Source organism: Rattus norvegicus, chromosome 7 (genome assembly GCF_021556685.1).
Source record: "Rattus norvegicus strain SHRSP/BbbUtx chromosome 7, alternate assembly SHRSP_T2T, whole genome shotgun sequence".
Lineage (NCBI taxonomy): Eukaryota > Metazoa > Chordata > Mammalia > Rodentia > Muridae > Rattus > Rattus norvegicus.
Genome location: NC_141540.1, coordinates 123,820,073 through 123,847,377, shown reverse-complemented (window position 1 = coordinate 123,847,377; position 27,305 = coordinate 123,820,073). Strand labels below are relative to the sequence as shown.

At 50.7% G+C, this 27,305-nt stretch overlaps 2 protein-coding genes across 6 annotated transcripts; one reads left to right on the top strand and one right to left on the bottom strand.

Annotated features, from left to right (window-relative positions):
• The first annotated feature begins 536 nt into the window (after nt 1–536).
• On the top strand, nt 537–10,421 carry Rrp7a (ribosomal RNA processing 7 homolog A). The gene is given in 7 exon segments (NM_001130568.1): nt 537–655; nt 1,350–1,492; nt 3,494–3,619; nt 4,191–4,308; nt 5,066–5,163; nt 5,741–5,939; nt 6,680–10,421. Coding segments are annotated over 7 exon segments (843 nt in total). The 5' UTR covers nt 537–582; the 3' UTR covers nt 6,766–10,421.
• Serhl2 (serine hydrolase-like 2) lies at nt 7,052–27,305 on the bottom strand. 5 transcript variants are annotated; one of them, NM_001130579.2, is given in 12 exon segments: nt 7,052–7,484; nt 8,134–8,230; nt 9,312–9,394; nt 12,613–12,647; nt 21,387–21,466; nt 22,821–22,930; nt 24,201–24,275; nt 24,541–24,560; nt 24,881–24,922; nt 25,280–25,393; nt 25,472–25,621; nt 27,161–27,305. In NM_001130579.2, coding segments are annotated over 12 exon segments (933 nt in total). In that variant the 5' UTR covers nt 27,165–27,305; the 3' UTR covers nt 7,052–7,361.

The following is a 27,305-nucleotide window of genomic DNA, read 5'->3' as shown; positions in this document are numbered from 1 at the left end:
TTTTCTTGTGTGAGAGAGCTTGTATCATAAGGAATATGTGGAGGTCAAAGGGTAACTTGCTGAAGACTGTTCTCTCTTCCATTTTCCACCGGTGTGATTCAGGATGTTAGGCTTGGTAGCAAGTACTCTTTGTTGGCCAAAGGCTTGGCAGCATGGCTCAGGCTGGTCAGTCCCTTGCTCTCTCAACTAAAGAACTGACTATGACAAATCTCTCTGCTCAAAATCCCACAATTGCACCACGATTCAAACAATGCTATTAAAAAAAAATTGTTTATGTGTTATATGAGTGTGCCTGTGCACCACGTGTATACTGCGCCCACACAGGCCGGAAGAGGGCGTCAGATCTTCCTAGAACTGGGGGTTACAGACAATTGTGAATGATCCGAAGCGAACTCCTCTAGAAGAGCAACCATTGCTCTAGCCTCTACTTCCCAATTGGACTAGGAAGGCTGGGCAAGATCCGGAAGGCGGGCCTGGGACTGAGAAGGCGGAGCCCCGCCTGACGCCGTCGTCCTGGAAACGCGACCGCACCGGAAGACGGAACTACAGCTCCCAGCGATCTCTGCGCTCCCAGTCGGCAAGATGGTGTCACGCAGGAAGAAACAGAAGGCTGGCGGCCACGAGGGGAGCGTACCGAGCCCACCAGGGTATTCAGGTGAGGGCCAGGGACCGACCACTTTGCCGGGAGGTGGCCTGCGGGTGACAGAGGCCCTGGCAGCTCCTCTGGTGTCGGGGTGCAGGACCCCGCCGCTCCAGCTCTGAGAGCTGATTCCGCGGGCGTTCCTCCGCGAGGCCTGGGGCTTAGGCGCGTTTCCTCCAGACGGTGCCTGGAGCCCTATAGCCCAGCGAGCCGCTTCGTGGTCCTCAGAAGCTACTTACCCGCCGATCTGCCGGTGTCTCGTTCTTCAACAAGCGCTTCCTGAGTGAAGGCCGTAGCTGTATCCCTCCCAACCCCGAGATTCGCATCCCACTGGTGTAGACTAACTGGGAAGGTGGGGCTAGGTCGGCCTGAGGGGTCGAGGAACGTTATCCCCAAAGGAAGAATGGGTGGAGGGAAGAGGGTTAGTACGCCAAACAGAGCAGCCCGTGCTATGGGGGCTGATGGTGTTAGACAGCGGATACTCCGAGAACGCAACTCCCGAGCCAGGCCGCTAGCTCACTGTGTCCGCTCCCTCAGCCTTCTGCCGTGATTATCCGAGTACATTTCTCTCCAGCTCCCCGTGGATGAATGGACGAACAGGCGGGCAGATGGAGCTAGAAAGGGACAAAGAGAATGGAACTTGGGTGGCATAGACACTGACTTCCTCTCAGGGTACCCCAAACTCTCCTGCACTCGTTTCCCCTGTTAGCTGTTCCAGTCAAGTTCTCAGAAAAGCAGCAGGCTTCTCATTACCTCTACATGAGACAGCACAGAGTTCGCCAAGGCACCCAGTCCACGTGGCCTGCCAATCGGACCCTTTTTATCCTCAATGTGCCCCCATACTGCACACAGGTAAGAGTCTGGTTGGAGACCAGTGGGTTGTGTGTGAATGGGGGCTTGCCACGGGCCCTACGGAATCCTGGCGGTCAGATGGAAACTCCAACAAACCCTCAGTGGAGGATATTGAAAGACTGGGACCTTCAGAATTAAAATACGGGTTTTCTCCCCTCCCCCTTCTAGACAGGTTCTCCCTCCCCCTAGGCTGTCAGGAACTCACTAGATCGCTCAAGCTGGCCTCCAACTTGCTGTACTTCCACACCGTCTCCATCTTGACTCATTACAGTTAGTTATGAGTGCTCACACCTGGCTTGGAAATTAATTATCCTTCCAACTGTTTGTTTGCTAGTTTTTCTTTTTTTTTTAAAGACAAGTCTAACAAAAGTCACTGCAGATCTATCTAGACATCCTTATTAGTTTCTCACAGAAAGCATTACATTTGTAGCTTTGATTGAGGCAGGGCCTCTTGTAGCGTGAGCTGGCTTTCTACTCACTATGTAGGTGAGGCTGGCCTTGAACTCGTGATCCTTCTGCCTTTACCTCAAATTCTGGCATTACGTGTGTAGTACAACTTTAATCCCAGCATTAAGAAGCAGAGGCAAGGGGTTGGGGATTTAGCTCAGCGGTAGAGTGCTTGCCTATCGAGCGCAAGGCCCTGGGTTCGGTCCCCAGCTCCGAAAAAAAAAAGAAAAAAGAAAAAGAAGAAAAAAAAAAAAGAAGCAGAGACAAGTGGATCTCTGAGTTTGAGGCCGGCCTGGTCTACAGAGTGAGTTCCAGGACAATGAGAGCTACACAGAGAAACAAACAAACAAAAATCTCAAAAAATTGTTTAAAAGTTTATCTTATATATATATATATTTATTTAATATAATATAATATTTATTATACATTATAATAAGTATATATAATATTTAATTTTATATAGAATATAATATTTAATTTCATATATATTATTTTATATATATTTAATACTTGCTGTATTGGAGATAGAGCCCAGGGCATTTCCACAGTAGGCCAGCTCTCTGCATTCTCAGACTTGTATTGTTATGTAAATTACAGAAGAGAAATGATTCGCTAAATGTGAGATAATTCTCCCCTCTCATTTCCTTTTTTTAAAATTTATTTCTCGATCTCCTAATGTAGTAGCCCTGGCTATCCTGGCAGTCACTGTGTAGTCCAGGCTGGTCTCGAACTTATAGATATACACACACACACAGAGAGACACACACATCCCATGAGTGCTGGAATTTCAGCTATGTATCACCGTGCCTGGTGGGGTGAATTATTTTTTAGAGAAATGTTAGAGCTAGGGATGTGGTTCGGTGGCAGAGTGCTGCCCTGGTTCAGTCCCCAGGGCCACATATATCATATTTGGAGGCAGGCAGATCAGAAGTTCAAGGCCAGGGCTGGAGTGATGGCTCAGCGGTTAAGAGCACAGTTAAGTAGCCTCTTCCAGAGGTGCTGAGTTCAATTCCCAACAACCGCATGGTGGTTCACAGCCGCCCATAATGGGATCTGATGCCCTCTTCTGGCCTGCAGGTGTACATGCAGGCAGAGTAAATCCTATACATAAATAAATACATCTTAAAATTTGATAGTATGTTGGCCTGGCGCCAAAAGAAAAAAAAATAGTTCAAGGCCCATTTTGGGTGCAGACTGAGTTCATTGTTAGCCTGGACAACAGGTTGGAGAGAAGGGCTGAGCCATCCACTTGTGCCTGTCAAAGGCTGAGCACATCTGTGTAGTCAACGCAGACCCAAGAAGTAACCTCCTACTCTTCGTGACACTGCCACGATTAATGCAGACTTGGGTGGTAAGGCTTAATTGCTTGTCATATGAGAGTGCTTCCCTTCGGGACACCTGCCTCCATGCTGTCGTGGGAGCTGGTCACTGTGAGGGCACCTAGGCCCCTGGGTATCGTAGGTCCGGGCTCCCAGTCCTTTGGGTTGTAATGGGTGTCGGGAGGCTCTGAGGAGCCTGTGGTGCTCACACTCTACTTCCCTCTGACCCTGGTAGGAGAGCCTGTCTCGATGCCTGTCCTCATGTGGCACCATCAAGACAGTAGAACTGCAGGAGAAGCCTGACCTTGCCGAGAGCCCCAAGGAGCCGAAGTCACAGTTTTTTCATCCCAAGCCGGTGCCGGTAGGCCACCCAGTAACACACACCAGGTTCCATGGAGTAGGGGCAGGGGCTGGGGCCCGGGTAGGCTTTCAGAGAGACCACTCCCTGTAGCAGTCCCTGTAATGTGTGGTTAGGAGGCTGTAAGTGACGGCTTATGAGTCTCTCAGACGTGCCATATTCTTTGACTTCCTCCTCACCTCTGCCCTGCAGTCCCCAGGGCTCATTTCCCACGTTAGAAGATTCCTCCTCGGGACAAGTGCCTGGCTATAGGATCCCTGCTCCTGTCCCCTCTCCCCAGGTCTCCCATGTGACCTGATGTACAAGGCAGTCGGACCCTGAGTTTGTGCCTTGTCTGTTTATAACCTGCCCTACCCTGGGGTGAGCCTGCTTTTCACTGAGTCCTCAGGAGTCCCTCCTCTGGGGAAGAGCTAGATGTTCCAGCAGCAGTTGACTAGCTAGGAGCATGGCTGTCCCTCCCTCACACTCTGGGATGATAGATGAACTGCCTAGTACCACGTCCCCTAGTTCCGGGCAGGTGTGGGGAACCTTGTACCACAAGTGGGAAGGCTCTACACAGTCTCTCTCCCTCCAGGGCTTTCAGGTAGCTTATGTGGTGTTCCAGAAGCCAGGTGGAGTGTCAGCTGCTTTGAACCTGAAGGGCCCATTGCTGGTTTCTACAGAGAGTCACCCTGTGAAGAACGGGATTCACAGTCAGTACCTGCTGGCTCTGTCCAGTGTTTCTTCCCTGGGCCTTGGGTTGGTGAGAGACAGGCTTTCTGGGGGCCAGCATCTGTGAATGCCACAAGCTGCGTCTCCCTCTTCCTAAAGGCCTGGGCTGGCAGGACTGTTTGTGAGACACATCAGCAATAGCCTGAGGCATCAGCACCAGGCAAGGGGGCCTTAGCCCAGCAGCTGCTGCTAGAACCTTCCTATCGCATCCACCTGGGCCCTAAGTCCCTGGGCAACAGGGGCCTCTGCAAAGGGATCCCAGCCTACTGGCCTTATCTGGGTGGATCCTGAATATCCACTCTTGGCCAGTCACTTCCTGGGGAGTGTTCTGTAACAGCCGTAGCGATAGCAAGCAGCGGGCATTGAATTGGTGCACACAGGAAGCCAGGCTGGTTTGGCACAGGAGGGGTTTGGAGAAGACAAGGGTTGAGGGTGTGTGTCACTCTTGAGTTTGCTTTTTTTTTTCTTCAAAGAGTTTATTTTATGTGTATGAGTGCTTTGCCTGCATGCATGTATGAGCAACACATGTATGTCTGCTGTCTAAGGAAGTCTCATGTGACTGGAGCTGTAGATGGTTGTGAGCCGCCATGCTGAAGCTTAGAACTAAACCTGGGTCCTTTGCAACTGCAACAAGGGCTTGTGTCAGCTGAGCTCTCTGGTCCACTTTCAGCAGGCTTAAACAGCACATGATGCTTTTCCAGCACAGCCTACATTATACCCTGTCCCCCTCCCCCTCAGAGTGGATCAGTGACTATGAAGATTCCGTGCTGGACCCTGAGGCCCTGAGGCTCGAAGTAGACACATTCATGGAGGCCTATGACAAGAAGATAGCTGAGGTAGGGCTTCAGCAGGGCTCCTGGGTATCACTTGTGTAGCCACAGGACCATGCTTTGTATTGTAGCACCGTGCCTGTGAGGAAACCGTTCCTGTGGTGGTGGTGGCGGCGGCCTATCCTTTGCCACGAGGAGTGCAGGCTTCTGGGTTTGCTTGCTGAAAGCTGAGCTACCTGGCTGGGTGGTGTGGGTTCCCAGCAATCTGTAGGTGAAGGTCTACAGGTGAAAGAAGCATCCTTTTATTATTTATTTGTTTTTAAAGATTTATTACATATCTTGTAGCTGTCTCAGACACACCAAAAGAAGGCATCAGATCCCATTACAGATGGCTGTGAGCCACCATGTGGTTGCTGGGATTTGAACTCAGGACCTCTGGAAGAGCAGTCAGTGCTCTTAACCGCTGAGCCATCCCTCCAGCCCCGAAAGAAGCATCCTTGATGTCTGTTCTCCAACCCTTACTGTGGGGGCTGTTCTGGCCAGCAGACACTGTGTACCCAAGGGAGGAGGCAGTGGGCCTCTAGCCAGTCAGGGACATCCTCCTGCTGCAGAGCCCTGCCTGTCAACAGCTTCTTCCATACAGGAGGAGACTAAGGCCAAGGAGGAGGAGGGGGTCCCTGATGAGGAGGGCTGGGTGAAGGTCACCCGCCGGGGCCGCAGGCCTGTGCTCCCTCGGACAGAAGCAGCCAGCCTGCGAGTTCTCGAGAAGGAGAGACGGAAGCGCGCCCGAAAGGAGCTGCTCAGCTTCTACGCCTGGCAGCACCGCGAGACCAAGATGGAGCGTAAGACACCCCCGAGGGCACACACACATCCGGGCGGGAGCTGGGTGTCCGCAGTCACATCCTCCATGTCCTTATGTCCCCAGAGATGGCATTTGCCCAGGGACAGCACTGGGCTATGGGCTTCAGCTCCAGATCCCCAGAGTGCCTTGGCAGGAATCTGCCAGCCCTGGCCAGACGCCATCAGACTGTGGAGTGCTGAGGGCCTGAGGGGTGGGGGCACTTGTGTGTTCCACCAGGGAGAAGTCTCGGTGCTGCCGGTGAGCATCCTGCTCCTAGGACATTTTCCCTGTTGGTCCAACACTCTCCTGAGCATGGAGTGGACTCCTTAAGACCCCAGCCTTTGTTGGCACTGACACTTGCCTCCCTGCCTCTCCCACACATCCCTGTTCTAGACCCCAAGCTGCACGTCACCTGAGCAGCCTCTGTCCGTCCTCCCTCCTTAGAGTTCTAGATGCTGCCTCTCTGACCTGAGTCACTCGGTTAATTCGCTGAATTCTGGAGCCCCCTACTCCAAGGCCACACATCTAGGGAAAGCTCCCCTGAGCCTGCCTGTTCTCTGGGCCTCTCAGCTCCCACCTCAGTCCTCTAGAGGGCTGTAAATGCCCAGTTCTGTTTCCTTGCAAGATCCTGACTTTGACCCAGGGCACAGCAGGAATAGGGGACCTAGAAGGGAGCCCTGAGTGGGACAGCCTGCAGCTCCTGCATACTTGTGCGATCCACCTTGTGTCCCTCACCCCCAGATTTAGCACAGCTGCGAAAGAAGTTCGAGGAAGACAAGCAGAGGATTGAACTGATGCGTGCCCAGCGCAAATTCCGGCCCTACTGAGCTGTTCTGGCCATGGCCACTGGAGAGCAGGCTTCACGAACAGAAAGACCAGCAGGCCTGGTCCCCCAGGGACCATGTTCTGGGAAGAAGATACCAGACCAGGGAGTAGCTGTTTCCCACAGTCCTATCTCTGCACCCACACAGGCTAGAGGTGAAGGGCAGGGCTGCTCGGAGGAGGATTTGCCCTTCACAGAGCTGCCTCTGCCCTCTCCTGCCTGTAAAACACTCCCGGGACCATGCTTGCCCTCCATGAAGCCCCTGCTGGCATCAGCCACTTGGAACACGGTGAAGGTGGGAGATGATTTTATTTCCACACAGCTGGTAAGGGGCTCCAGAAGCCTCTGAGCCCAGAGGACCAGCCCTCAGCCCTGCTTCCTTAACACCAGCTCACCAAGCTTACCCAACACCCCAGTCCCCTTCTCAAAATCACAGATAAGACCGGCATCCTTCCCCTACCCCTAGCTCTGCTGTAGAATTCTCTGCTGCCTCTCCTGGTCTTCAAGCCCCATGAGACTCATGCCCACCCCCACCGATTTTGTGGGATGAGAGCGCTTATGATGTGGAGGCAGCTGGGAAGTGTGAACAAGATTCCAGAGCTACAGCCTGGAAGGGGTTGTCCTCGGTGGGCCCTGTAGGAAGGAGCAGATGATGTCAGCCACGATCTGGGGCTTGTTCATGTGGATGTAGTGATTGCCTGGGATTTCCACAAACTGGAACCGCTGGAGAAAGGGAACAGGTGGTGAGACACTGCCCCACTGCCCCCAGGTGTGTCAGAGGCAACCTCTGACTGGCCCTTGTCTAGTCATAGTACCCTGGGGACTCAGAGGCTGTCAAAGGGACATAGGCATCTGAGCTATGAAGCTACTGTATATATTAAACCAGGGCAGCGATAGTCGGGGTCACTGCCCTCAAAGAAAGGCTACTGCAGGAGCTTGCCCAATAGGAGAGCCCTCTCCCACCCCCACTTTGTGATAGCATCAAACTGTGTAGAGATCTGGGCCTAGATTCTAGGTTCTAAGTGGTAAAGACCACGAAGGGCCAGGACCCACACAGGCCTCCCCTACTCTGTAGCCATAACACTTGTCAGTGCACGTCCCGGGAGCAGTAGAGGAGGTGCACCTCAGAATTAAGCCAGGCCCAGGGTTAGGTGGAGACAATAAACAGAATCCTGCCACCAAAAGCTGTCTCTCCAGATGTGACTCCATGTTCCATGTGTCTGGGGACTAGCCACAGAGGGATACGACCTGCCGGCTACTTGGATCTGGAATGTGCCAACCCAGGAGATCCAAAGGAATTGAGGGGCTGTATGAAGTGGGGTTCAGAGCAGATACATCCCCAACCCATCAGCTTCCTGGCCACACAGCTTACCTCCTTTAGGGTGGATCGTAGAATGTCCAGCATGAGGAGGAAGGACGCCTTATTCAAATCGTTCTCCCGTCTCACGTCGTAGTACCCGTCCAGTGCTCTGGGCAGCGAGAAGTTGGGATGCCCCCTAGCTCTGTGTCTTGATAGCCCCTCTGCCTTGCCTGGGTCTCAGGCCCTGAAGAGGCCAAGCCTAGGCCGCCCCCTAGATTTCCTTCAGCTGTACCCTTTTGAGCCTAGTCATCCGGTACCAGCTTTCTCTTAGCGCTGGTAGCAGGCTAGCCCAAACTGAATGGCTGCTGAAGGTGGCTCGCAGTGCTATGGAAGGGCCGGGTTCTGCTGGGCTGGGATCTCAAGGCCAGGCTTTCATTTAAAACAAAGCCTATTGAGATGGAATGAATTTGTACAACCACCCCGAAACCCCACCCCACCCCCGTTAAAGGACGCTATCTACAGCCTACCCAGATTTGCCCAGCCTTGCCATGCTCGCCCCAGTCCTGAGTTACAGATGTGAGCCATCATGCCCAGCCAGTTCCATGGTTTTGAGTTCAGAAATTTCAGCAAATGCTTTGATGTATGAAAGCATTAACATGTCCTCAGACTTCACAATGAGTTGAAAGTTCTAAGAAAAGCACTGAGCATCCTAGCACAGCCACTGGTGAGCATCAGATTCTGCCCAGATTTCCTGGCTGCGGCTGCGGTGCCAAGCACCGTGGAAAGAACTAGTTAGACCACCTATGCTGCCAGCCCAGGAAGAGTTCCTGGATGTGTAGACAGTCCTGCCGTGACCCACTGGTCATTGCGGTTAATTTGGCCAGTCTGGCTAGGGGTGTGCCCCCTCCTCGTCACTCCTTAGGCGGTGCAGAGGACAGTCCTTCCCAAGAGAGTAGGCCTTATTAACGGGCTCCCAGGATTGCCCGTGCAGTTCTACAAAGCACATCCTGCTCTCTCTCAGCATGAGGACACGGAATTGGTCACCACAAGATAGGGGTCCCCAGAGACCAGCTGAGTCATGGTGCCATCCTTACCCTGTCCCCTACTCCCAGGCACCTGCTGATAAAGATGTTTCCGGGAAAGGCTGACTGAGCAGCGGTGCCACACTGGGAGAACTGGACACTGTGCCAGGCTCCTCCCTAGAGCTTCCTGGTGTCTGGGTCTGTCAGGGGTGCTGGGTCTAGACTCACTTGATTATTAACACGCTGGCCTGCAGCCTCCTCAAAGAGTGCATAGTCAGCTCCTTGCCCATGAAGTCAAAGCTGTACTGTGGCTGCAGGGACAAAACCAGGGTGACTCTTGCCATGAAGCCCTGTGAGCTCCCACAGGCAGGGTAACTAGGCCAGCTGGGCCACCGGTCCCAGGAGGCCAATGTCCACCAATTCATTACTCAAAGCCTCTTGTTTTCCATCCACCAAAGTCCCGCCCACCCCAACCCCCGAGCCATTCTTCCCTCTTGTTGGGATCATAGCCACCCAGCCAGAGTCCACTCACAGAACCCCTTACAGTGGGTGTGGCTGTTGGTGGAGGCAGAGAAGCAATGGAGGTTACTTCAGGACTCTTTCAGGGCTGTGGAGTCCCCTGCAGACCCTTCCCAGAGCACAGTCCAGCTTCCAGCTCTGGGCTCTGCGCCAAGTGGAGCCCGTCCCTTTGAGACCACTTCCACATCACACTATGTTCTGGACCACATCGCAGTGAGTCCACCAGACCTGTGTCTCCACCTAGCTCTGCCTGCTCTGTCCTTGCTGTTTAGCATGTAGTGGCCAACATAGAGGCCTCCAGTCCCATGCAGCTACAGACGGGTACTGTAGGTGTGATGTGTATGCTAGAATCAGGAGACTTTGTAGGGGAAATTATGTAGTAAGTAAAATACAAGATGTAGTTATAGTGGACTGAGGATGTAGGTCAGTGGTAGATAGCACTGGGTCCTAGTATCTGATACCCAGTCTCAAAATACACTCCTGGGCTGGAGAGATGGCTCAGCGATTAAAAGCACTGACTGCTCTTCCAGAGGTCCTAAGTTGAATTCCCAGCAAGCACATAATGGCTCACAACCATCTGTAGTGGGATCTGATGCCCTCTTCTGGTGTCTGAAGACAGCAACTGGGTACTCATATACATACATATAATAAAATCTTTAAAAAGAACAAAAAGAAAAAAAAACAAAGTAAACCCAACAACAACAAGAAAAACAACAGGGCATGTGTGTGACAGTCCCATAATCTCAGCTGTCAAGAGGCAGGAATAGGTAGACAGTTGGAGTTTGATGGCCAGCCAGCTTAACCCATTGGAAAAGTTCCAGACCATCTCAAAATACAATATTAATAAGTGTGAGGACGGTAGCTGAGAAACACCGCCGAAGGTCGTCCTCTGACCCCCACATGCACACGTACATCATACCTGTGCGCTCACACAGACATGACAGACACTCCTCCTCCTGCTGCTCAGACTAAAATCACCATGAGAACGTTCTCAAAAGCAGAGTCCCACATTACCTACCTACGAGGCCTCACATCTCAGGTATGACAAGGCTCGGGGGGGCTGCCTCCCAGAGAGTGCAGGCTACACAGTGGCTTCACTGGTGTGGGGGATGGAGTGGGGTGCAGCTGAGGCGGGGAGGCTCTGACCCCGGCCACAGCCAACAGTGAACAGGAGGTGGCAGCATCGAGCAAGCTGGCGCGTGGGCCTTGTCCTCCAGCCCCCTCCTTTTCCTCAGGAACTGGGGTTATCTGGCTCAAGGGTACGATCAGGCCTCAAACTTCATTTTAAGTTGGTCCCAAGGCAAGGATTAAAGGCCATCACCTCCACTCATGCCTGCGGATGTGAAGCTCTTTGGAGTTTCTGAGGCAGCTTATTCCTCCAGACTGGTACCTTGCCACACTGGTACTTGCCTGTCCCCTTTTGTCAGCTGCCTCTCCCCCTCAACCTCTCTTAGCTTCTTCCAATTCATTTCCTGGCCCACTTTTTTTTTTTTTAAGTAATAAAACAGACAGCAAGGTCAAACTGAACGGCCAACCCTGAAGCCTTTTGCAGAGGACACAGGGGTGTAGGACCCAGACCCAGGTTGGGGGCCCTGCTATTGCCCCAGATTCATGGGGTCCTCCGGGGAGAACTTCTCTGATCTCTAGTGCCACAGCTATGTTGCTCTCCTGGCTTTCTTCACTTCATGTCTGTGAGGGACTTCCTTTAGCAAGGGTACGGGGCAACATGAAGTCCTGAGACAAGGGTCTGTGTCCATGTTTATACACGTGTACAAGAAGACATTTGGAGGGGGAGAGTCCACGATATATATCCACATGTATGAGAAGACATAAATGGGAGAGAGAGAGGAATCTGGAGATGTAGCTCAATGGTATAACACTTGCCTAGCATGTGCAAGTCCTTGGGTTCAATTCCCAGTACGTGTGTGTGTGTGTGTGTGTGTGTGTGTGTGTGTGTGTGTGTGTGTGTGAGAGAGAGAGAGAGAGAGAGAGAGAGAGAGAGAGAGAGAGAGAGAGAGAGAAAGAGGGGAGAGGGGGAGGGAGAGGGGGGAGAGAGAGAGACAGAGACAGACAGACAGAGAGACAGATAGACCAGGGTGAAGTCAGCACCTCCTGCAACATTGGTGGGGACATAAACTAGTTCGGCCTCTGTGAACAACAGTTCAGCAATTTCTCAAAAGATCAGTCACACGTTACCATGGGCTGCAGCATTCTCTTCTGGCATAGCCAAGCACCAGCATCAAAGACTCAGACACTTGCACCTCATGTTACAGCTGCGTCGTTCTCAATTGCCAAAGCGTGAAACCCTGATGCCCATCAGCAGAGGATTGGATGTAGGAAATGTGGTGCCGTGGGTAGCTTGCTGACAGAGGCCGATCTCTCCGTGACACCCGTGGTGGAAGGGGAGATTCCCACAAGTTGTTCTTGGATTGCCACACAAGATTCCCTATCCCCACCTCCCAAACACACACACACAAATAAATGTTAAAAGATGTTTAAAGAAAAATGGTGGACCAAGCTGGCCTCAACTCACAGGTTGCTTCTGCCTCCACGTGCTGGCATTAAAGATACCACAGTGGAGTAGTTAGTATTGAGCCTTACAGAGAAGTAACCTAGAGGTGTGTTTCAACATGAAAGGTTCTGGAAGGTATGAGGATTGACAACTGTTGGTGACAGTTATACAAAACAATATATTTAATACCAACCAGCAGTTTACTTACAGGCAGCTTAAATAGGGATTGTATTTTTTTTTAATGTATGTGAGTACACTTTTGCTGTCTTTAGACACACATTGGATCCCATGACTGATGGTTGTGAGCCACAATGTGGTTGCTGGGATTTGAACTCAGGACCTCTAGAAGAGCAGTCAGTGCTCTTAACCACTGAGCCATCTCTCCAGCCCCAGGGATTGTATCTTGTGTCTATAGTATGTTACACATATAATTTTAAAACTACTTTAAAAAAAAAAAAGACCATAGACCAAAGGAAGCCAAAAGACAGTGATGCTTACCCAAGAGAGCCTCTGGTCCCTGTTCAGCACCAGACCTGGAGAAAAGCACAAAGCACAGTGGGCCGTATGTCATAGGAAGGACTCATTCGGCTGCTCAGAGAAGTCCCAGTCTTCACACAGGGCTCATCTGGGCTGGTGAGAGCCACCCTGATGTCAGCCAGCCCTGGACTCCCTGGGATTCTTCCAGAGCAGAGTTTGGCCAAAGCTGTCTCTGCCCACATCTCCCCAGACCCTAAGGGACAGCACAGGATGATAGAGACAAAGTTTTCTCTCCTTCCTTCCCTTTTTGCTTTTTTAGATAGGATCTCACTATGTGGCCCTTGATGGCCTGGAACTCACTATGTAGACCAGACTGGCCTCTATTCACAGAGATTTGCTGGGATCAAAGACTCGTGCTACCACTCTGGGCTCCACCTCTCCTCCCAGAGAAAGAAACTGTTTGGACCTTTAACACTAAGAAATAGTGAGTAATTGAGAACTATGACATTCCTTGTCAGAGGAGTAGAAAGGGCAGGATGTCGTCATTTTAACCATCTGACATGGTCCCTGCCATGTGGCAACTCCTTTCATCTAGGAAGGCTTAGCCATGCCTTCCTGGGCCACATCTATGACTCCTGGAGAACTGTGTACAGGAGTGTCGGGGTGGGACTGAACAGCCTCTACTGCCCTGTGGGAACACACAAGCCTCAGGAACCTCCAAGCACTGGCAGGGGATGGAAAAATCAACACTGTGGGACTTGCTGCTAGAGGGAAACAGGGAGGGCTGCAGGTGTTGCAGTTACGAGAAGGAGGACTTCCAGAAGTCTGTCAGCTGCCTTGTGCACAGCCACCAGAGAAAAGGGGACGTCAGACGTGAGCACCTTCTGCAAATGGGCTGAGTACCCAGCGTGATGAATGGATAAATGTGAATATCAACCTTCACCAGTATTAAAATCAAAGAAGCAAATGACTCAGATTGCAAAATCCATCAGACAGACACAGGTCCAGTGCAATACCACAGTTCTGAACTCAAGAACAAACCACTCCAGGAGAAGTTAAGACAGAAGTGACAACTGCAGGACAGGAGTTTACAATTCTGTGTCCCCAACATGGGAGAGTTGGTAAAACTGAGATAAAGCCAAGAACTGCTAAGAGACAGGGCAGCCAGTGCTCTTGAGCCATCTCTCCAGCCCCCAACTCCCTTTAATGTCCCTTTAGTTCTGGTCTAAGTCACATGGGGGTTCTTTGATTTTTTTTTTTTTTTTTTTTTTTTTTTTTTTGTGGTTTGTTTGGCAGAGGAGGCTGGCTTCAAATTTACAAAGACCCATCTGCCTTTGCCTTCTGAGTGCTGGGTTTAAATGTTGTGCCACCGATGTCCAGAGCCCTCAACTAAATCTCCTTTTCCTCTCTGCAGTGCTGGGCTGGAATCAGGACCTTCGGGATGCTCGGCCTACACACCAGACCTTACAGGTTTACTCCTTATAAGTTACCTTGTTTTTTTTTGTTTTTTGTTTGTTTTTTTTTTTTTTTTGGTTCTTTTTTTTTTTCGGAGCTGGGGACTGAACCCAGGGCCTTGCGCTTCCTAGGTAAGCGCTCTACCACTGAGCTAAATCCCCAGCCCCTAGTTACCTTGTTTTTATGTGTGGTTTTTTTTTTTTTTTTTTTGGTTCTTTTTTTTTTTCCGGAGCTGGGGACCGAACCCAGGGCCTTGCACTTCCTAGGTAAGCGCTCTACCACTGAGCTAAATCCCCAGCCCCGTGTTTTTGTTTTGAGACAAGGTTTCTCTGTGCATCCCTGCTTGTCCTCAAGCAAGCTGGTCCAAACTCGGATATCCACCTGCCTCTGCCTCCTGAGTGCTGGGACTAAAGGTGTGCACCACCACCACCCAGCATGTTTTAAAGATTTATTTATGTATTTATTTTTGAGACAGGTTGCACTGTGTAGCCTTTGCTGGCCTGGATTTGTTTTGTAGATGAGGCCTCAACCTCACAGAGATCCACCTGCTTCTGCCTCTTTGAGGATTAAAGGTGTGGACTCAGGTCTTTTTAAGTAGTGATAGCAAGGAGACTAAGACCGGTGACAAAGTTTAAAAGGGGGCAAAAGACGGTTAAGAACACTGGCTGTTCTAAAGAGGCCAGGTTCAATCTCCGGAATCCACGTGGCAGTTCCTAATAATCTGTAACTCAATTCCAAAGGGTCCAATGTACTCCTCTGAGGTCTGATACTCAGACACAGAAGCACAAGATACCATACATAGAAAATAAAACAAATTTAAGTTCTTAAAAAACAAAAAAGAGGGGTTGGGGATTTAGCTCAACGGTAGAGCGCTTGCCTAGGAAGCTCAAGGCCCTGGGTTCGGTCCCCAGCTCCGAAAAAAAGAAAAGAAAAAAACAAAACAAAACAAAACAAAAACAAAAAAGAAAGGAAGGAAGGAAGAAAGAAAGAGAGAAGGAGAGAAAGAGAGAAAGAAAGAAAGGCTTGATGGTTACACATCTTTAATCCCAGCATGTGGGAGGCAGAGGCAGGCAGTTCTCTGAGTTTGAGGCCAGCCTGGTCTACAGAGTTCGAGGACTACACAGAGAAAGCCTGTCTCAAAAAAAAAACAAAACAAAAAAAAACAAAAAAAACAAAAACAAACAAAAACAAAAAAAAAAAACAAAAAAAACTAAAAACCAGTGGAGCTAGAGGGATGGCTCAGCGGTTAAGAGCACCGACTGCTCTTCCAGAGGTCCTGAGTTCAATTCCCAGCAACCACATGGTGGCTCACAACCATCTGTAATGGGATCTGATCTTAAAAACAAACAAACTAAACCCAAAAACAAACAAACAAACAAACAAACAAACCACACAAAAAACCGGGTCATTGGTAGCTCACACATTTAAGCCCAGCGCAGAGGCAGATCAGTCTTTGTGAGTTTGAAGTCAGCCTCATGGTCTACCAAACAAAACATAGAACCCCCCCATCTGACAGCACCAGAACCAGAAAAGGAACTTTAAATTAAAGGGGAGGCTGGAGAGATGGCTTAGTAGTAGTTAAGAGCAATGACTCGGGTTCAATCCCCAGAAACCACATGGCGGCTCACAACTAAATCTAGGTATAGGGGATCAGACACCCTCACAAAGACATACGTGCAGGCAAAACACCAATGCACACAAAATAAATAAATCATGAAAAAAGTAAGAAATCAAAATGATAGCTGGGCTTGTTGTATGTCTGGGAAGGGTTGAGAGGAGTCAGCCTCCCCCTAGGAAAAGCAACGCATGAATCTAGATGGCATTCTCTGAGAGAAAAAGCAATTATGGAAACATTAAGAAATGCTATTTTCGGGGTTGGGGATTTGGCTCAGTGGTAGAGCGCTTACATAGGAAGCGCAAGGTCCTGGGTTCAGTCCCCAGCCCCGGAAAAAAAAAAAAAGAAAAAAAAAAGAAAGAAATGCTATTTTCTGTAATTATTAGGTTTTCGCCTCTAATTAGAGATTATGGAACTCTTCATGTTTAACTGTTGATAGAGTTCTAGTCAGGCACTTGTGGCTCTGGATGCCCAGAGGTCCATGTGGACGAGAGATTGGTTGCTGCTCTCTCGGATCACCTCAGCCTAACGAATCTGAGGCCAAGACCTCTGTGCCACCCTGAACTGTCACCCAATCTCTCTGCTAGATGAATGTTCCTCTCTCTGCTCTTGCAGGGTGGGGCCTGCCCCGGCTTGTGACTTCCTCCAGGTCTGGGGTCTCTGCTCAGAGAATGTGAAAATACTTCACTGGCCCTGTGGGATCCCTGAGAAGGTGCAAGCAACATGTTTTCTAGAAAGCCAAGTCACTTTTGGTGAAGATCTCTAAGGGAGTTTCAGATGTCTAGCTGTCGGTCACAGCCAGGAATAAGTACAAGTCATTTCAGTCCCTAATCCAGTTCCTCCGTCCAGCCCCACCTAGCCTGAAGTCTTTCTCCACAGCCTCCAGACAACAGATGTACCAGCTGGTTTTGAGTGTCAACCTGACACAAGCTGGAGTTACCACAGAGAAAGGATCCTCCCTTGAGGAAATACCTCCATGAGATCCAGCTGTAAGGCATTTTCTCAATTAGTGATCAAGTGTGGGAGGATCCATTGTGGGTGGTGCCTTCCCTGGGCACCCTGTGTTATATAAGAAAGCAGGTTGAGCAAGCCAGGGGAAGCAAGCCAGCAAGCAGCACCCCTCCATGGCCTCTGCATCAGCTTCTGCCTCCAAGTTCCTGCCCTGTGTGAGTTCCAGTCCTGACTTCCTTTGGTGATGAACAGCGATGTGGAAGTGTAAGCTGAATAAACCCTTTCCTCCCCAGCTTGCTTCTTGGTTATGATGTTTTACGCAGGAATACAAACCCTGACTAAGACACAGACTATTCTAGAACTTAAGCTGCCAGGCTTCACTCTTCCTTCCTATACTGCAGTGCCAGAGCCCTGCCCACTGCTCCCTCGCTGTCACCGCTCCCCTCCTGTCCTGTGAGCCCCACATCCATATGCACCTCCCTAGGCAAGGACACCTGTGTTCTGGGGACAAGCAAAAGTGACTGCAAGTGGACATTACTTCTGACCTCTCTGTGTCCAGGAGCTGGACACCCCTCCCTTTATGAAGCCAGAGAACCTGGGCGTGGGATAGAGGTGCCCCTCAAGGACCCAGCAAGCCATGACCAGATAGCCTCCTCTCTCTAAGAGGGGGGATTCCTTCTCGAGATAGCCTTGGGAAGTTCCCTGAGGTCAGCGGGCTGTTGCAGGATATTTGATCACACTATGAGCCTCGAGTTTGTGCTATTTACTAAATAGAAGCCATTTCTAGTTGTGGGGTGACTCGGCCCTTAGCACACGGCTTTAATCCCAAACGACGACGGTAAAGTTAGGTTCTAGGAGGAAGCACCCATGTTTGAAAATGATGTCTAATTGATTAGCAGAAAAAGTGACAAATCCAGGGAAAGATTTGACAGAATAGGATATGCCCAAGTCTCACGAGAAGAGATGGGAAAGAGAGTCAGCATAAGAGGAGCTCCCCAGAGAAAGAGAGGGAGGAAGCAGTTTTCCTGGGACAGTTGTACAGAGACAGGTTACAGAGAGAGAACAAGCTACACACAGCTGAAGACAGAAGGAGCCCGAGAATGAGAAGGCCCCAGAAGGTCAGATCACCATAGTGAGAGACCAAGCAGAGCAATTCAGGAAAGGCTGAGAGAGAAGCCAGATTGAATCAGTCAGCTTGGAGAGCATATTTGAGCCAGAACAGGTGATTTCACCAGGCGGCCAGAGCTCAGAAAGACCTAGAAAGGACGAAGCTTACTCAGCAGTAAGTCTCAGAGGCTGAAAACATTCTAGGCCTAGCTAAGACTGTACAGGGGCTAGAAGCTTCCAGACTAGGCCTGGGCTAGCAGACAGAATTACATCCGGGGAATAAAAGTTACTAGTACAAGTGCCTTCCAGGGATTCCCCAGCAGGAGGCTGTGTGCCCTAAGTCCCACTGACCCCTAAAACGTCCTTAGCCTGTGAGGCTGGGTCCCGGTCACCTTGCCTGTATCCTGGACAGGGAAACAGCCTGAGCTGACTTAAACCCATGTGAAGCCACAGTCCCCAGTGAAGACTTACTTGGCCCTGCTTTGTCTAGCCTCCAGCCCTGTGTTTGGAAACATCTCATTGTCCTCTCTGCCTTGGCTTCCTGGCAGGTTCTTGCCACAGTGTGGCCTCTGTATCTGCTGACCTTTCTCTGTCTCTGCTTTAGCATTGTTCTCAATGCTGGCGATTGCTTCCCAATGTCCAGGAGCACCAGGGATATGCAAGGCTGAATAGCTCCACTCCCGGGAAAGGCTGGGAGGGGAGAGGCTGGCCTCAGGACTGACAGATAAGCCAATTGTGTGGAGGATGGGTGACATCTACCTGGGACAGAAAGTAGGTCATAGTTCATTCTCTCTGGACTTCGTTTTTTTTTTTTTTCCTTCTTTCTTTCTTTTTTTTTTTTTAAACAAAGAGTCTCCTGGGGCCATTAAGATAGCTCAGTTGGCAAAGACACTTGTCACCAGGCCTGAAGACCTGAGTTCAATCCGACACCCACAAGGCGGATGGAGAGAACTTGCCCTCACAAGTTGTTCTCTGACCTCTGCATGTGCATACACTCATAAACATAACTGAGAACAAAACTCAAACAGGTCCTCATCTTCGAGCCTTCACAGGCAGCCCCAGCAGCTGTTCTGCCTAAGTATGGCTGCCTCCATCCCACCTAAGAGGCCTGGCCCTCTGAGGAGCAGCAGCAAACTCCTGCTACCTGATTCCACTAGAACTTGCCAAGGTCACAGACAGATCTGGCAGAGAGGGCACCATGGCCACGAGCATGGCCCTCAGAGCCTCTGGCTGTTGCCCCCACTGGGGAAGACCTCTCCATTTCTCTGAATCTAGCTAGAAATCATCTCGGTTCTTCTACAAAGCCTTTCTCTTTCAAATATGGGCAGCCGTCCCAGGTCCCCTGCCAAGTGTTTCTGTGAATCTGCTCAAGCCAGACCTGGTGCTTTCGGATGGGATGAAGCCAGGTTTACGGTAAGGATTTCAGCATCCTGGAGGGAACGGTAGGGTTTCCCTGGCCAGAGACTGAAGAGGCTTTTCCTTTTGTCCTTAAGGGGTTTGAACAGAGCAGGCTGCTTCTTTGAAGAGCACCTCCACTAGGCACACCTGAGGCAAAGGTGTTCTTCCGTTGTTTGCTTGAGTCAGGGTCTTGCTATGTAATCCAGGCTGGCCTGGAGCGTTAACTTCCTGCCTTGACTTCCCAAATGCTAGGGATTCAGGCCTGAATGTTACACCCTGGCCAGTTCTGGGCCGGAACACTTGTGTTTAGAAGAATGTGCTCTAGGCTGTGTCTCATGGCTCTCTCCCTATCCTGGTACATCGATTGGCCTGACTAAATTGGCTTTAACCTCATGTCCTGAAGTACTTGGGGACTCCCTTTTGCTGAAAGTGGGAATCACGAGTGAGTGAGTGAGTGAGTGTGTGTGTGTATAGGGGGTGGGGGTGCAGAACAATAGAACAATGGCTTCCTAACAATGTCCATCTGCAGAGAGCCAGCAAGATCTGGATCTACCTTCTAAACTAATTCTGCTGTAGAGGAGTGCTCCTGCCACTTGTCTGTTCCCCAGCACAGCCACGCCCAACTGTCTCCTTAGTGACTATTCAGTGTTTGTGCTCACATCCCAGATAACTCTTGGGCCCAGCTGGGTTCCCTGGGCTGGCCGGGAGCTTGTCTCTTTTGGATTAGCCCACTTCTGTGCAGTAACCCCTGGTTTGGTCATCTCTGTCAGGCACAGAAGTCTGGGCCCTTAACTTTTCTATGAGTTTTTGGGGAAGGGAGACAGAGGCTCGAGACTAACAAAAAACCCAATAGAACAGAATGGCAGCCGTACCAAAACACTCTAGGCCTGTTCCCTGTGACCCTCACTGTGTTATTGGTCATTCCTCTTCAGCAGTTCGAATTCTAGTCAGTCAGGACAAAAGTTCCCACATGACAACCTCTCTCTGCCAGAGCCTGTTGGCTCCAGTCCCCAGCACTCCCTAGTGTCCCCTCTTTGGCCAGCAGGACTTCACAACTTGTCCCTACCTCCACAGGGACTGACTTTTGGTTCTTCAGAAATGTCACATTTACAACCTCAGCTGAGCCTATAGGAGTGGTGACTACCGCTAATGACCTTATCGTTTTCCTCACAACACAGGTATGTCCCATGATCTGCTAGTTGGCACCAAACCCTAGATTTTATGCCCTGTTTGGGGCACTTCCTGTCTTACACCACCATCTCACAGAAACTTTTACCTCACCTAAGAGCGGCTCCCATAAGCACCCTCTAGAGCAGGGTCCAGGTTCTCCCTGGAGCTCTCCTATTTACTCCTTGCTTATCTGTAACATTGTTGCTATGGTTAATCTAGAGTGTCAACTTCACAGGATTTAGAATCCCTGTGGAAACAAATCTCTACACCTGCCTGTGTGGAAGTTTCTAGATTAGATTGTGGTGGGGAGGCCAGTCATGACCCTGGGCAACACCATCCCATGCACTGGGGTCCAGGACTGAAGGCAGGGAGCCAGCTGAGTGACAGCATCCCTCCCTCCCTGCTTCCTCACGGTGCACACAATGTGAGCGGCTACTTCCCACTCCTGCTTCCATACCCTCCCCATCATGATGGACAGTCTCCTGGGACTGTGAGCTAAAACAAACCCTTCCTCCTTGAAGCTGTCAAACCCCTACTGCAGTGACAGACAGATGTCCAATTGTTTATCATCTATTTTTCCTGCTAAAATGTTACTTGTCCTGCTCAGCCTTCTCCTTGCTCAAGCCTAGGAAATGTCATTTCTACTAAGGTAACCCCTTGGAGTTGCACCACCTACAGATTCTAGTCCATTGCCTGAGCTAGTATGGCCCACCAGCACACTCACAGTCCTGAGGGGAAGCCACTTCTCTGACCCCGAGACAAGGTTTTTTGACAAATACATGGGACAGGTAATCCAGAAGATGCTCGAGTCAGGGGCTCCCTCCCGTGTTCTGAAAACATCTTCCCCATAGGCCCAGCAGGCACGGCCATGACAGTCACTAACTTTTAGTCCCACTACCTAGCCATCCTTCCCATAGAATGTCTTTCTCCAATGCTTATGTGACCTTCATTGGGTACTTGGCCATCTGCAGGTTCAGTGTCCCCTGCTCTCACAGGGCCTTGGGGGAAGCAGTGGAAGTGTCCGTGAGACACTGTACGCACGAGGCATCAGCCTGGCATCCATGCCATCCCTCGGTAATAACGGGCAATGAGTCCTTACCTTCAGCCACCTTCGTGGTTCCCCTCTGCAGGAGGAGTTCCCCACAGTCTTCATTCAAGTGGCTGTTCTTAGTCAGGAGCCTGGGGTGGGGAGACAGAACTTCACTAAAGGAACCAAACCTTGATCAAGCCTGGACAGACAGAAAGGAGAGCAGGCAGCTAGAGCTGGTGGTACACTTCCTGTCTCTCAGCACCATCTCACAGAAGTCTTTTTTTTTTTTAATAGAAGGCTGTTTTAAGATTTATTTATTATATATAAGTACACTAGGGGTTGGGGATTTAGCTCAGTGGTAGAGCGCTTGCCTAGCAAGTGCAAGGCCCTGGGTTCGGTCCCCAGCTCCGGAAAAAAAAAAAAGGAAAAAAAACCTAAGTACACTGTTGCTGTCCTCAGACACCAGAAAAGGGAACCAGATCTCATTACAGATGATTGTGAGCCACCATGTGGTTGCTGGGGATTGAACTCAGGACCTCTGGAAGAGCAGCCAGTGCTCTTAACCGCTGAGCCATCTCTCCAGCCCCCTCACAGAGCTCTTTAATTCTAGCACTTAGAGAGGCTGAGGCAGGAGGACCTTGAATTCAAGGGCGGCCATGACTACATAGGGAGTTCAAGGCCAGCCTGAGTTACAGCTAAATCTCTTTAAAACGAACAAACTGAACAACAGAAAGGCGAAGGGGTGTGACTCAGTGGTAAAGTTCTTGCCTACCACGAGGCACCCACGTGGCACCCACGCGGGCTTCAGTTTAATCTCCAGAAAGAATAGCAGGAAGGAGGAGGGAGAGCCGGAGGGGACAGAGGCTGCCATGAAGGATGGATAAGTCAGTGGGGTTACTTAACAGCCTGCCGGTTACTTTTTGTCCATATCCATTTATGTAGACGTAATGTAATTGAGCAATGTATAAAAGGGGTCATCTGTCAATAAAAAGCTGACTAATCTAGAGAACAACAAAAAGAGCCCTGTCCCACTGTGTGCACTGCCAGATGCAGTCCCAATGTGGTCGTGGTTGCAGAATTTAGAGGCCAGCAAGGACCCACGTAGTGTGGCTGGTCTGGGGTAGAAGCTATCACACAGCTAGGGTAGAATGAAGAAACTGTAGGTAAACTGTTAAGGAGTTTAAGGTTGGTAGACAAGAGAGAAGAGGTGTGCAAATAAAACATGAACTTGAGGGGGAAAGAAAAGCCTCCCTCGCCATGAGTAAAGAGGGGTGGTGACAACAAGGGGCTCCTGAGAAGTGTCCAGGAGGCCTGGTGCTGGGTGCCACCCCAGGGGGAAGCAACCTGGGGTGGGGGTAGGGGGATGACTTTGTGAGGAGGAAGAGGAGGAGGAGAAGGAGAGGAACAGCAAGGGGAGAAAGAGGAGGCCGAATCTTCTCCCCAGTTTGGAGGGCACAGCCGTCCCAAGCCTCCCTCCACCCTGTCCTTGCTCCCAGCACCCACTCATGCAGCATCTCCTCTGGGCTGAAGATGCCCGGGGGCTTCTGGGAGTCTTCCACCTTCAGTGTCTGCTCTATGTTCTTCCGCCTGTAGGTCATTATGTTCTCCACTTCCTGAGGATTCAGACACAGCTGGTCAAGCTGGGGCAGCGAAGCCCCAGGTGAGGGGGTCCTGCCCCACCACCCTAGGCGCCCTTCTGAGGGCTCAGCCCCTGCCAGTCAACCCTTCTACCTTCAGCACAGGTTTGCCTGGGACCACTAGAGGGACTAGGTGATTTTTTTTTTTTTGGTGGAGGGGCATATCTGTTAACTGCCAAGTGTTTTGAAGAGATGTGACCCTAGTATTCCATTGAGGGTGGACAACTTCACCGATTTCAATCAATGATGGCATCATTAAGGGCAGGGAGTGGAACCAGGTAATTGGGGAGGTAGATTTGAGATTACATCTGCCACACCCCATTTCCCCAATGGAAGAAGACCAGCAGGTTCAGGCTTTCAGGGCTCTCTGCCACCCAGCCCCACCCAGGAGGAAGCTCCAAGGCCCTATACTTGTGTCATCAGTGGGACATTACAAAGACCAAAGGGTGAAGTTTGCCATAGTCTATGCACCAGACTCCACATTAACCCATGAGTTATTGGTTCATGCAGTAGAAAATTACAGTGTTTACAACGTGCAGGGATTGGAGACATGGGGACAGAAAAGCAAACACACAGAGTCAGGTATGATGGCTCATGCCTGTAATTCCTGCCCTTAGGAGGAGACTGGGGCAGGAGGATTGCCATGAGTTGATTACAGAATGAGTTTCTGTGTAGGAGGAAAAGAGGAGGAGGAGAAGAGGGAGAGGAGAAGAGGAGGAGGAAGAAGAGGAAACAGAGAGAGAGAGAGAGAGAGAGAGAGAGAGAGAGAGAGAGAGAGCGCGAGAGAGCTTGTCCTCAGGGCAGGTGTGGCCATTTTAAAAATGGTGGCCGGATGTAAATTGACACTGCAGAGTCCTTTGTAATGAACTAACTCCCTTAGGGTCCCATAGTAGGAAAAGGACTGAGTCACATCTCAGATTGGTTAAATGCTAGTGCAGGAGCTTCTGTGGCCCAGAACGTCCTCCACCCACAGTGCTCCCCTCGTCCATCTTCTGCTGTTTCACAGTCTACATGGGATCCACCAGCAGAAGCCGGCCTCACACTGAGCTTCCCGCCAGTTCCTACACTCTGTGTGGTCCTTCACATTCCTAGGGTCACAAGCTTCAGGATGCTGCCCTCTCAGGGGGAGATCCCTGGCTACTTTCTGCCACATTCTCCTTAATGTCTACCACAGGAGACAGAGCTGAAGTCACCCACTAAAGTCTGGGGTCAGTCCCCATGACAGCCTCCCAGAAGCCTCTCCTACATTCAAGTCCATGAGAAGTGGCGTCGAGTCCAGCAAGATCAGTTTGTCCACCATCTCAGGGAACATGCAGGCGAACTAGAGAATGATGACAGAGGAACAAGTGAGTGGGTGGGGAAGGCACAGGCTTCACTGGAACAGGAATCTTCTGTCGCTCCAGCGTGCTTCTCCCAGACCTGGTCTTGGGAGTCTTGGGGATGCCAGCCAGGACAGCAGAAACTCTACAAGGGACCTTCACTAGGACACAGTGTGTGGAAACTGACTCGGGTACAGGGTTCCTATTTTACCTTCTGCTCCCCTCCCCCAAGGTCCCCAGGTCATCCCAGCACAGCCGGTTACTCACCAAGCCACCCACAACGCCACCTGCCAGACAAAAGAGCAGTGACAACAGTCTGTGTGGTTCATCCCTAGCTCCCAGTACCCTCCCCCTAGCTCTTTCCTGGGGGTGTCCTTTCCCATCATGGGGTTGAGACTCTGTGGCTTAAACTCTGGCCTCTCCCTGGGCCACCAAGTCCCCTTCATCAGAAAGCATGTACAAAGCCATCCCCCTCCCTCAATCTGAGGCCAGAGGGCCCAGTCCCTAAGGTAAGCATTAGAAGATTCTCTTACCCCTTTCCTCAGAGGGGCAGGGAAGGGTACCACAGTGACAACTTTTCTCAGCCCTCCACCTTAAAATGACTTACCAAAACTGTGGCCCAGGAGGGAGAGCCGAGTCCACTTAAAAGCTGAAAACATCAGAAAGAAGGTTTGCATGGCCTAGCCTTACTCTGTCCTTTTTCCTGTGCCCTGGCTTGGGACTCCCTCCAAAGACCTGCAGCATCACTACCCCACCCACTCTCCACCCCCACACCCCTTAGTCCCCACTGGAGACCATCTGAAGGGGCTCAAGCTCCACTGTGAGAAGCTTTTACTGGAGATTGGTTGCCAGGAAACCTGAAGCAGAAACCCCAGGTATCCATTCCTAACCCAGTACTGCCTTCTAGAGACTGCATCCTACTCCCAGGATGAGAGATGTTGCAGAGGACCCCCACCCCCACCCCACCCCCAACTCCTTCATGGCATTCGCTTGGGCTCTGGCTCACCTGACACCACCCTTCGGACCTCACTCACGAAGTTATGGTGGTAGTAGGGGAGACCTGGGCTGTAGTGGGTTGAAAGCCCATGGCCTCCGAAATCCATGGCCACATAACAAAAGTCTGCAGCAGAGAAGAGGAAGAGAGGGTTTTGGCACAGTTGCCTTCACCCCTCCACTGCCCTTCAGCCCAAGGCCCTACCTTTTGGAAGAAAAGGAATGAGCTTGTCAAAGGAGTTGGCATTGTCCAACCAGCCATGCAGGCACAGAACTGGAGGGTTCTTCTGCAAGCCCCAGACTTTGACAGCAATGTGGCCCCAGGGCACAGCCAACTTCAACTCTGAGAGCAAACCTGCAAAGCAGATTGGGTTATTTGTCCCCTGCGCTCACGAATCCAGCATTTCCTAAGCCCCTATGTGCGCATCAAAGGCACAGGCATCGGTGCTACTGGCCTCTGTCCTAGCTTTAGACAGACAGAATGCCAGGTACCTTGAAGAGGGAAGGACAACTGGGTCCCCTGGGTGAGAAAGATCTGAATGGGTTTTTCAGGATGTAACCCATTGGTTTTAGGGCAGAACTGGAAGGAGTGGGATATGACCTTGGGCTGGTGCCTAAAACCTCTCCATCCTCAGTTTCCCTTTCTATTAAACCAGAGTAAATTAGAATATGATGCCCCTTAACTGTCTAGGACCCATTCCAAGAGCGCTGTGGATGCCTGAAACTTCAAGGAGTAATGAACCCTATACAATGAATGCTACCCATGCACGTGTGTGTTTGTGTGTGTGTGTATAATTTATATATATATATATATATGTATATATATGTATATATATATATATCCATGATAAAGTTTACTTTATAAATTAGGCATGGTAGGAGATAAGCAGCAGGAATTAATAAAATACCATGCTGATAACAATATACCGTAACATACATGCCTGTCATCCCAGTACTCAAAAGGAGGACATGGGTAGTTCAGGAATTCGAGGCCAGCCTCTTATATAAGACCTTGTCTTACATAAAACCTTGAATCAACAAAATGCACTACAATGGAAATCTATGCAGCAGTCTCAGACTCTAAAATATTTTATGAAAACCAACTGCACTAATCACACCTGGAAGCCTAGCCAGATCCTGAGAAGGCAGAGGCAGGAGAATTGCAGCCAGTTCAGGACAAGTTGGTCTAGAGAGTTTCAAGCCAGCTAAAGCTACAAACAGTAAGATGCCTGGGGGTTTAAGATACTACGAAGAGCACCATGTAGCGCAAAACCGGACTGTGCCTTAAATTTTTGGACATTAGGAAACTAAACCCTTGGAAATCCAAACTGGCCAGCATTTTCCAAGCCTTTTGAGAGGATGCCAGATACTTTTACACACTGAGAGTTGGACCACTGCTACCCTCAGCGCACGGACCATGAAACTGAAGCCCAGGGAGGGGAGAGGGAGAAAGAGGAGTGAGAAGGAGAGAAAGAGATGGGGGAGGGGAGGGGGAAGAGAAGGAAAGACAGACAGACAGACAGACAGACAGAGAGCAAGAGAGCGAGCATGAACGAGCTTGATTGACTTGGGGGTCCAGGTGGGCCTCTTCAAGTCCGACGTGCTCCAGAGCTGAGCTCCTGCTGCTGCTGCTGGACCCAAAGTGCAACCCCAAACAGCCATGCACATCCACCTCTAATCCTCTAATCTAGGGACTCTCAGGACTCAGCGGCCATCGGGAACCCCGAATCTGGCTCTGCTAGATCCCAGTGCTACCCACTGAGCCTGGACACCTAGTGGAGAGGGCGATGAGTGTCTGCTCCACCGGCTCGAGTAAGCTAGTGGGAGCATGGGAGCACTCGCCGGGCCTCCCCCTTCCCAGTCCGATCTAAGGAGTCCTGAGGGACATCTTCACCCATTGCTCTGGTCCTTGAGGCTGTCACTCCCCGCTCAGGAGGTCACAGGAACTGGAAGGACTCAGCTCAGGTCCCGCCTCTTACGCCCGCCCGGCTCACCGACTTTCCCTCCAGGCCCTCCCCATAACCCACGTCCTAGCGCCA

Excerpts from the sequence above, each read along its gene's own strand:
- Serhl2 (XM_087558755.1), bottom strand. The coding sequence starts at position 27,096 with ATGCTCCCACTAGCTTACTCGAGCCGGTGGAGCAGACACTCATCGCCC. Across the intron at positions 25,394-25,471 it reads CATTCCTTTTCTTCCAAAAG|ACTTTTGTTATGTGGCCATG; the intron begins GTAGGGCCTTGG and ends TCTCTGCTGCAG. Across the intron at positions 12,648-21,386 it reads AACCACGAAGGTGGCTGAAG|GTCTGGTGCTGAACAGGGAC; the intron begins GTAAGGACTCAT and ends GCTTTTCTCCAG.